Here is a 10,795-nt window from a genome sequence, read left to right on the forward strand (position 1 = left end):
CATATTTAACACCATCCATAAACTTCCCAGCGAGTTTTAATTCAATCAGCTCTGACAAACTTTGGTTTAAACAAGCTGTTCTTTTGCAGGAATCATTAGTTTGTAAGGCAAAAAGCACAATTAGGCAAAAGCAGATGACAAAGACTTGAGACATATCAATTTCTGTTTCCAAACAAGGCAATACTGGGTCTTTTAATTCAATGTTTGTACCTTTTCCTGTCTTATTCATGATGGTTTCAAACAGGACTGATTCCACTTTTTTAAACAGCGTGTCTTCATCGTCCTCAGCGTTCACCTTCACTAAGATGTGCTGCTGAGTATCAAACCACTTTTCCAATTTGGGCCAGGTGTCATGGAAGGCAGTGATCCTGTGAAGGGGGACAAGTCAGCTCCACAAAGCATGGGACACAGTAAAAGGATATGGCACCTGGTCACTACATCACACATATTTACTGCATTAACACCTCAACTATCAATTATAGGAATGCTGTTTTAACTTCATGTGTCTGCAGGGTGCAAATTATCTCAAAAGCATGAAATATCCAATTTCCTGTTTTCTCATTGCTCAGATAACCTGGGATGTTCCCAACTGGTATGCAATGGAAAATGTATTTCCATTCCTGTATTAATTTATTTACAGACTACCAAAAGTCAGGTAACTTCCACTGACTTACTCTGTGTCATTTAACATAAGATGACACCCAGACACATTCATTCCAGTGTTCACGGCTGCTCTAACCTGTGCTGTATTTGGTTCTTTTGAAGAGACCGATCTCTTCTTTGGATGGTCTGGTCTTTAACTCCCAAACATTCTACTGCTGCTGCTGCTGGCTGTGACATGTCTTCATCTGCCAACAGAAATAATTTAATAAACATTTAGTACGACTTGCATAAGAGCTGGCAACTCAGTCAAACTCCAATGGATCAAACTGTTACGTGTGGTGATTGTGATTTGACTGGTTGAACATTGAGCATTGATTACATACATGTCTGTCTGGCTGCACGGTCCAATGCCATGTCGTCAGACATGTCAAACAGCAGTGCCAAGTCCAAAACTGGCAACGGAGGGGGAGGCTCTTTGGGAGTGTTGGGGTCAGTTGCAATCACATCGGTTTTGCTTTTCTTCTTTTTGGAGGCTGTTTTGTCTGGATCAGTCCCAGACAAGGCTTTCTCTAGCAGCTTTGCTTGACTGATATCCACTGGGAAACCATCCAGGATCCAGCCAGATTCTGCAGGAACTTGTCTGGAAAGACCCAAGTCTGAATTAGGCTTATTCAAATGGAGGTGATGCATGAAACTAAGGTTTACATTTAAAGAGATTTTAATGCACCATACATTCACACTATACAGACTTAAGAAAGATGTAATATGGCTATGCTGCATTAAGCATGATCAGTTTACATTTCCAATATCATTGAATCCATAACATAGAAAAAGACCATATCAGACTATAAAGCAACAATCTAACATCCCAACTTTCAACATATCTTCCATCATCTATTGGTTTTGATTATTTTATGGCTCAATTATAAAAGAAGTCATAATAATTATGTGTACAAATGGCCATGGCTTCAACTAAAGTCACACCTGATCGCTTCCACAACAATGTTGATGAGAAGCTCATCTGGAACGCTCTTTCCTCTCTTAAGTGTCTTCTCCACCATTGCACCTAGCTGGGCTCGAACAGAGAGCTGCAATACAATAGAGGGCAACACACAATTGGCTTGTGTTAAACTATCAGCATTAAAAGAAAAAAACTTTTCTGAAAATCAGGCTCATATATGATCTAAATAATTTGTAGAATATAAGTGGGTGTTGGAAAAGTCCTCTCTGTCAGAATGGCTCACAGCAAACAAATCAGAAAGCACTGGCTAAGAATCCCTAAGAAAAGAGTATGGGATAAGATACTCATGACAAATCAGATGACTGCCTATCAACACCATCCCTTTGACTACAAGGCTGCGATAATGCTTAGCAATTAAATATGAGTTGGTAAAAATAAATACAAATAAATGTGGACAGTGAAGACACATATCAGCTGCTGTTGAAGGGATGGTAGATTCCTCAAGATGTCTCCTGGATTACCTTTGAGTCTTTCTTGCTCAGCAGTGCTTGCTGTTCTGAGGAGTGCACATCTGGCAGGGATGAACAACAAGGCATGAACAATAATCAACAATCTCATTTACAATCAACAGATAATCTGATGCCATGATGTTCAAGTGACAGATCTGTGTATATTGTAACATAGGGTACACAAATTGCATGTATACATTTTTTTTTTTTACACACACTTACATTTTAGCAGAGTATTCACAAATTCTGAACACCCTGATAGTATCTAGCCTCTACTAATGATTATGAATTTATTAACAAAAGGTTGATTGTCCTCATATAAAACATGTTAATAATTCAGTGTACAGAGCCTGGTTATTATACATTAAAAAATAACCATTTCTGAACTTAAATCACAAGTGGTGTAATTCTCTAACCTAATGACTCATATGTTATTCATTTTGATACAAGATGCTCATCTTTAACAAGGTGTATGTTGTAAGTGATTAGCAAACAAATTACTAAAGAAAATGATCCTGGATATCAAGGGAACACAGATGAGCTGACCTAATGGTACATGAAACTCTGACGTATGCGCTGCAAGAGCCGAATTTGCAATCATGCAAGATGAGCACCTGAACAAACTGCGGGAAATCAGATAAAACAATGTTTGGACACACCAGACTTGCGTAGCTTCACCTCAACAGGATGTGTATACCTTGACTTTGAACACGTACTGAAAAGTGAAAATTAAAACCGAATGACCGATTCAGATGAAGCTTGAAGTCATGACCTCAAGAAAGTATCGCTGTCCTTTATATACAGACAGGTGACAAATTAAAGAAAAATCATACATAAAGTGTCTCAGTAAGGTGTTGAGCACCACGAGCTGCCAGAACAGCTTCTATGCTCTTGGCACAGATTGTATGAGTCTCTGGACTCTACTGGAGGGATGAACACCATTCTGCCAAAAGATATTCCCTCATTTGGGGTTTTGATGATGCTGGTGGAGAGTGCTGTCTAACACGTCGGTCCAAAATCTCCCATAGGTGTTCAATTGGGTTGAGATCTGGTGACTGCGAAGGCCATAGCATATGATTCACATCATTTTCATACACATCAAACCATTCAGTGACCCTTCATGCCCTGTGGACCCCCTCACTGTAGGGGTCGAGCAGTCAGGCCTGTACTGTTCTCTTGGTGTCGCCACACATGCACTCGCCCACTTGTTGAGAATATGGTGAAGGATGACTCATCTGACCAGTGTCTGTAGACCAGTGCCTATGGTTTTTGCACCACTGAACTCTTAAATGTGCATTTGTCTTTGAAATGAGGGGTTTATGCACTGCCATCTTGATCCAAAATCGAGGTCAACTGGGCCTGCTCAGCATTTGTATACATGCCACAGAGCATGACAGGATGTTAATTACTTAATTGTATCATGCAGTTCACCTGTTTGGAGGCATCTGCCTTTGTTATGTTCCTCCACTCATTTATTCAGGTTTTTCCTTTAATTTGTCACCTGTCTGTATGTGTCACAATTCTAGTGATCTCTGGACAGTTGGGTCCATCCTGCACTGGGACTGAAGACCTCTGCCCAGAAGAAATTGTTTTTAATAGCATATCTGGTACCTGAGTCTGAGGAGTTTGAGGTCTCTTCTGGTTTCTCAGCCTCATCATGAGGGACACGGTCAGTCTCTTTATCCATTGAACACAGACTCTCCTGGGCCTTAAAAAAGTAAAATTTAAAACCTTCATGTTCCTTGTGATTTACAAGAAGAACGACTGTTAGGCAGCACACCACTGGTTTTAAACATTTTTGGTCAAAGAGGAGGCAAGAGTAAATAGTTATTTCAAAATCCAATAAAAAGGGTGACAGGTTAAATAAAACCATTCATAACTGTTGACCATTTAAAAGGTAACTCTTCCACAATGAGGCAGACAAGCCTGTCAGTGCAGTTTAAATCCTCTCACCCCCTGCAGCAGGTCTGCCGCTGGGTCCTACAACTCCAATAACATTTTGAGGATGCATGGACTTTCATGTAAGAGGACATTAATGAATCAGTCAATTGGATACTAAAACAAAAGCATATTGGTGGCTCTATAGAGAAAGAAAAGAAAAAACAAATTACCTTGTTTCCTATTGTCTCTTACCTCAGTCACTTCATTGTTCTGAAAAGCTTGTACAGCCTCTTGGATCAGGATGTTGGGCGAGAGAATCAGGATGTGATGTGCTGAGGGAGCGAAACACATAATCCTGTAACAGCCATGTTGTTTTAATTGACGGTTTGGGGTTTCATATCTTTTCTTTCATTCATTTAATTTGATTCTGGGAAAGCAACTGCCCTTACAATGTAACAGCAATCTAGTGCATTAACAATGAACCTTATATTTAGGAGTTCAGAACATACCAAAACACAAAATAACAAATACAATAAAATATTGCAAAGACATTTCACCTAAAACAATATCTGTGCATACCTGTGGCAATTCTTGATAAGCAGGTGCTTTTGCCAGAGAACAGTTTTCCCAGGACACAAGCCTTCAGGGTGGAGGCAGGGAAGTGGGGTGGCGGGGTGGCGGGTTGGGGTGGATTAACAATGTCCTGCAGTCTGTGCACCACATGGCCCAGGATGTTGTTGTTGGTCGGAGGCTCTTTCACTACACTGCTTCCCAGAGCTGCCCACTCCCCACTCATGTGCTAAAAATACAAGCACAATAAGTCATATGTAGTTAAAAAAAAATGAAAATGACTTTTCATACACATATGTATGCACTCCAACCTAAATAATGAGCATACTAAATACTGATACAAAATCGTCTGCATGAAGGCAGCTTCTCTGTGCACTGTGCCCCCTAAAGATATACAAACCAATCTGAATAAACACTTTATTCCTCGTATACTTGGTATTAATAAATGGTAATAGATGGGTATTCAGGCAAATATAAGCTCATCAAGATCACTGTGGTGATCAGGTGAAGCAACATTCACACTGTTTTTAGTTAGCCACATCCATAACTATTAAGTTACGTCAAGCTTGTGTTTCTGTTTTTGCATATTTAAGGTACAAAGGTTGTATTTCGCTGCAGTGCATGGTATGAATAAATCTTTGTAATTTGCCACACTATTTCAATCCTCAATACACAGAATGCTTCTTAAATAAACTCTTGAAACAATTAATTGATTCCTCTGTAAATCTCCAAGGAATCAGCGTCGAGAAGTCTGTTCAGTAGCAGAAACACCACCAAAGAAACACCCAAACAATCAAATAACAGCAAAGTCCACATAAAACAAGAAAAAGAATAGGACTTTCAGCCCATGAAATCTGCCCATTGAAATCCTAACACAATCAAGCAACTTGTACAGAGCTCCAGACCTACTGGCACCCTGGGTCTTCAGATATTTCACTCTCATCAACATAACAACTTAGAAGGATGAATGAGTGTTCAGTAAACACAGAAGAGAAATCATAATCAAACTGACAGTTAAGAAGGGTTTAATAAACAATATGCATTGCACAACATAAGTTAGCGTACAGTTTATTGAGATACATGACACCAGTGCTGAAGTGGTTTCTCACTAAAGGACTGTTTGTGATTAGTAATAATCTCAGCTGAAGAAGTGTTTATTAAAAGTTGTCAAAAACACATCATGGTGAAACCTGTGTTAAAAACAATAAAAAAAAAACATGACAAATGTACAGCTGACTTAAACATCATTCATTTAGTATTATAACACCAAGGTGCATCTTGATTATTGTTTCATCTGCACGTCGATGGTTTACTGAATCCAGTCTCGCTCTTATAAAAGGAGGAATGTGTGATGTTTGCAATGTTACTGAAGCTCTTGGTGCATTTTCCAGGCAGTTGTGAACTTTGACAGAACACGTTAGAAACAAGTATGTGTGGGGGTATACATCTTCCTGTCACAGTACAGATAGCTGCCTTTCCAGGATGTGGGTGTTAGGCTATGAAACAATGTCTGCGCTGTGGTAAAGGTATCATAAGAAGCCATTTCTTTGACACACATTACCACACACCTAGAACACAAGGGTTGTCTGGAGGCCCCCTAAAAATGCAGGTTCTTTGAGATCAAATGTTTCAGAGGGTCGAGCAAAATGGCATGCTTTCACTTCATATGTCTAGGTCTCGTCACCGGGCAGTTTTAGTCGTGGGTTTCTGCTGCAATGTTTTAATTGTCAAAAACAATACACAAAATTATTGTTTGTGTAAGAAATGTTTCTGAATATTTATTGAAATACTTATTTTTTTTCTTGACATTAGTACTAGGAATTGGAGAAAAAAAAAAAACCCTACTAAGTGAGCATAAACTTCAAAATCACTGAATTGTGTTATGCGAGCTATACCTGGTATTCCTCATAATCTTGGTCATCCAGTATGTCCATTTTCTCCATCTCTATGATCTGTTCAGCGGTAGGCTCAGATGGCTGCGGTTTGACAGCAGCTTGTTCATAGAGAGGCTTCCCATGAAAGAAGAGCTCCTTCCACTCACGCATGAGCTTTGCAGGGATCAGACTGTGGGGAGCAAATGACAGCAATGAGATCCTCATGCCTTCGATACACCTTCACACAATCTATACCATTGATCCTTAACCGAGTGAGTCTTAAGAAAGAAGCATAATACGATCCATGGCCGGTATGTGGACATTAAAGGGGACGTGTTTATGAATGAAAAGTGAGATTCCGCTACAGTTTTACTAGGGACGGACACACCAGTGATCAAAACAGCTCATATAAATGACCACGTACTTTCCAGTCAGCTCCCGATACTCTCCCGCTCTGGTGGCAAGGTCCACCACCTGACTGAGAACCTCCAGGCAGAAACCGTGATGTTTCCTGTAGCGCGCCTCAGCTCGCTCGGCCGCTAACTTATCGTGCCGCTCGATTTCTTTGCGAATCTCTTCCATGTGGTCGATCTCAGCCTGCTTTGCCAGCAACTGAGAAGTGCAGAAAGCTCCCATTAACACTGCATGTCATTCGTCTGCAGTAATACACTTTGACTGCCTTTTTACATATGAAAAATGCATTTAGTTTATAATCAGAAACGCAACAAAATGTAGATGTTTACACTACAACACAAGGCAAGAAAACAGTCCCCATATCAGACAGAGAAAAATGCAAGAAAACTAAACGCACCGCTTCTTTGTCAAGCACCTCCTGGAACTCCCTCAGCCTCTGCTCCTTGTACTGCTTCTCTCGGAAGATACGGTTCTGCCGGATGGTCTCCTTCTCGTGGCGGACCTGCATCAGCTGCACGGCCAGCCTGCGCTCCTGCTGACACTGCCTGGTCAAGCGGTTCACCAGCTGCTCCTCCCGATAGGCCTCCTGCGAAAAGGAAACACCGATAGGTCATGGGCAGTGTTGCGAGGGTATAAAGATGACCATTGAGAAACTTCTTCAAAATAGGAGCATAAGAGAGGAAAGTGAAGTCACCTCCTGGGCCTCATGGGCACTGAGCTGCTCCACCAAGACTCTACGCCGGCGCTTCTCCCACTGCTCTCTGGCCGCCGCATCCTCATCCAGGCGGTGACGGATCTTTTGGATGTACTGGTTGTTGGCCTGAGCTTTCTCCTCTGGGCCGGGAGAACGGAGCTTGCTGCTCAGTCCATTGCTCAGGAAGGATGTCTGCACGACACTACGTACAACAATTTTTTGTTCATTTCAATCCGTCTATTATCAAGAAAGCTTTATAGGTCCATATTTATATATTTCAAATAAAAATGATCAGATCGGTTAAGGGATTAAAAGTAGCTAAGATATAAGTTGGGACAAAAGTCAAAACACATAACCCAGTTGAAGACTTTAAAGTTTGGCTTTAAACTTGACTAATAAATACATGAATGGAGGTGTATAGTAAAGTAATCCTTCACAAACCTCAGTGAGGAAGTGGCGGCAGCAGAGGGAGACAGCTTCTCTGTCAACTTCTCAAACTGCATGATCTCATTGTACACCTCCTTAAACACACCAGATCAAAACATTGACAAGACATCAACATTCAAAGAAGACATTTGTTCACTCATTACTGAGCCAATCGGCCAATGGATCTGAAAAATTTAAAAGCATTTTAATACAAAACCATAATGAAATCCAAGGTTTACAGGGGACTCTAACATAACCCTAGCTTGGACCAACTGTAACCTTAATTTAATCACTTCATTTCAAGAGAATATTTAGCTACATTTCTCAAAATCATGATCTCTAAACACCGTAAATGTAACGAGAAGACAAAAGTGTCCTTCATCTGTACATATAATTCAATCTTGTCTAGGTTACATTTACAAAAGCATGCCCAACCTGAATGGAAGTCGTTGTTTACTGGGGACTCCATCGCTGACCCGAGCACAGACCCAGATCAGTAGTTCTGTCACACCAGTCACACTCACCTGCGCTTCTCGTTTTTTCTTCTGGTGTTTGCGAAGCTCGATAGCTTTCAGTGTTCGGTTGGGTGGGGGTTTAGGAATCTGAACTACGGCAGCTTGTATCCTTGCCATGATCTCGTCTTGTCTTTTCCGAGCCAGCCGATGCTGAAACAGAACGCCACGGCAGGTCAGTGGTAGCCATACTACCGCAGACAGCAGTGCTTCAATACATACAGAGCTCTACCACGTCCTACTCAACTGTCCCACAGCACTTCTTCTGCTATGGCATAAATATAGTTCTATCAAAAAAAGAAGAAGTGATCACAGCAGATTGCTTACAAGTTCAAGATACTTCATTATTTAAAAACATATTTCTGAAATTCGTGGCATAAAGGAAATTCAAACTCATGAATTTCAAATGGCACATGATGTGTCCAAAGAGTGCAGCTACAGGGACAGGGCCTGGGCTACCCTACCTTCTCAATACTCTGAAGTCGTAGATCTTCCTGCATTTTCTGTGCTTTCTGCATCTCTTCATATTGCTGAAGTGACACCTTCTCTTGGATCTCTCTCCCTTTGACCTCATACCTCTGCGAAACCTTCTGCAGTTGCCGGTCTGCCTCACGACGGACAGCTGCTTTCAGACGCTGCAATATAAAACAAAAGTATTTAGGCAAACACAGCTTACTCTATACTATACTCTCAGATAGTTTGTGAATTTCACATTTGTCAGTTGGAATTAATTTTCATGATCTAACTTGCCCCCCCTGCTGCACCTGCACTGCACCTGTAACGTTTTCATTTCAGAAAATGGGGAGCAGAATTCTCTTGTGCAGCAAAATAGTCTTATTGCAGACTTATTTGAAGACTTTTCTGACAATTTAAGAGCTTCGTGAGGAATGTCTTTTTGGGGGTACTGGGGTCATTAAGCTTTCACTTGACAATCTGGCCACACTCACCTCATTGTATATTTCACTCTCAATGCTGTGAAGCTTTGCTAGGGCTGCTGGTTGTAAAGTCTCCAAAGCAACACCCGTCAGGCCCGTTTTCTTCTTTTTCTGCAGGACGATGTACAGCTGGTAGAGGAGCCGAGTCACCACCCCACGCTGCTCCATCATGATGGCCTGGGCGACGTTCAAGTCAAAGGGCACCCCCAGCAGCTGCAGCGTGGGCTCCATCCGGGAGAAATTGTTCAGCTTGGAATTGGCTGTCCTGTAAGTGGTCAGTATTTTGCGACACTTTCAAGAACTTATTGTTGATGGTGTTGTTTTGGATTATATATTGTTTGAATGTTTTTTGTGACCTTTTCACGGTGGACACACTAGAATACATGTACTGTATGAAGGACTAGCCATGACAAAATTAAAAATCAATACAGAGAATAAATAAATGTTGAAATCAAGCAATCAATCAAAAAATGTTGAAACAAATTGACATGTTCTGTATTTATTTAAACATTTATTTTATTTGTGTATTTAATGCAACATGTATGTATGTATTCTTTTCTCTGTGCGTTTAATTTTTATTGTTGGCATGGATAGTGCTCCATAGTACTGCTACTACAACAATAAAACTAATATGAATCTCACGTCAGAAAAAAGGCGTGCGTACAGAGATTACGCAAAGGGCGTAAGGTAGTGGTAGCCTACATGCCAGCTACTATTGTACTATATTAAAAATAACTAACCTGCTTTTTGAAAACCGATCGAAATCATCCTGAAGCTGGTATTTGTGCAGCAGTTCACCGATCAGATATCCGCTAGAGAAGTCCTTTGCTAACGAGCTCGGCTCTGGAAACAGGACGAGAGGAAATCAAAACACCGAAACCTGTGTTTTACGACAGGATTTGCGAAGCTTTTATTTTAAGACACACTCACCCACATGTTTGGAGATTTTGAGCTCTGAGTTCAGCCACTGACACAAAATATCCGACATGTTTTTTCCAAGTATTTATTCATAAAAGACAGCAGAAAACATCAGTCAGCGCAGCGCCGGTCAGCGGCCGCCATCTTTGAAGGGGTTACCAGGGCAACGAGACGCCGTCAACTTAGTAACAGTTTCTAACGCGTTAACATACGGGTACTTTCCTGCTTCTTCACCCTGAATATATTATTATTATTATTATTATTATTATTATTATTATTATTATTATTATTATTAAATCGAGATACCCACTGTCATAACTGGCTATCTAGCAAACCCCCAAATATTATATTAACCTGCATGCCACACAATAATACATATTCAATATCTTGTGCAAAAAGCAGTCACATGCAGAAAAATCTTCGCATAATTTAAATTCTAGTTTATATTCTATAGTCTATAGTCTTATTATATTTTTAATATATATATAAAGACTAGCC

At 40.6% G+C, this 10,795-nt stretch overlaps 1 protein-coding gene across 1 annotated transcript in view; it reads right to left on the reverse strand.

Annotated features, from left to right (window-relative positions):
• The window catches only part of spef2 (sperm flagellar 2), a 37,732-nt gene extending 27,283 nt beyond the window's left edge, over positions 1-10,449 (reverse strand). The window contains exons 1-18 of the mRNA XM_066712199.1: positions 10,310-10,449; positions 10,120-10,222; positions 9,392-9,644; positions 8,909-9,079; positions 8,457-8,597; positions 7,948-8,027; positions 7,507-7,708; positions 7,210-7,398; positions 6,823-7,010; positions 6,420-6,588; positions 4,534-4,753; positions 4,207-4,286; positions 3,685-3,781; positions 2,086-2,135; positions 1,588-1,691; positions 987-1,243; positions 740-848; positions 211-368 (exon numbers count right to left, since the gene is read on the reverse strand). Coding sequence (XP_066568296.1) covers positions 211-368; positions 740-848; positions 987-1,243; positions 1,588-1,691; positions 2,086-2,135; positions 3,685-3,781; positions 4,207-4,286; positions 4,534-4,753; positions 6,420-6,588; positions 6,823-7,010; positions 7,210-7,398; positions 7,507-7,708; positions 7,948-8,027; positions 8,457-8,597; positions 8,909-9,079; positions 9,392-9,644; positions 10,120-10,222; positions 10,310-10,367 — 2,629 coding nt within the window. The 5' untranslated portion in view covers positions 10,368-10,449. The remainder of the gene's footprint in view (positions 1-210; positions 369-739; positions 849-986; positions 1,244-1,587; positions 1,692-2,085; positions 2,136-3,684; positions 3,782-4,206; positions 4,287-4,533; positions 4,754-6,419; positions 6,589-6,822; positions 7,011-7,209; positions 7,399-7,506; positions 7,709-7,947; positions 8,028-8,456; positions 8,598-8,908; positions 9,080-9,391; positions 9,645-10,119; positions 10,223-10,309) is intronic.
• Positions 10,450-10,795: the final 346 nt, after the last annotated feature.

The sequence above is a fragment of the Amia ocellicauda genome, chromosome 8, assembly GCF_036373705.1.
Source record: "Amia ocellicauda isolate fAmiCal2 chromosome 8, fAmiCal2.hap1, whole genome shotgun sequence".
Classification (NCBI taxonomy): domain Eukaryota; kingdom Metazoa; phylum Chordata; class Actinopteri; order Amiiformes; family Amiidae; genus Amia; species Amia ocellicauda.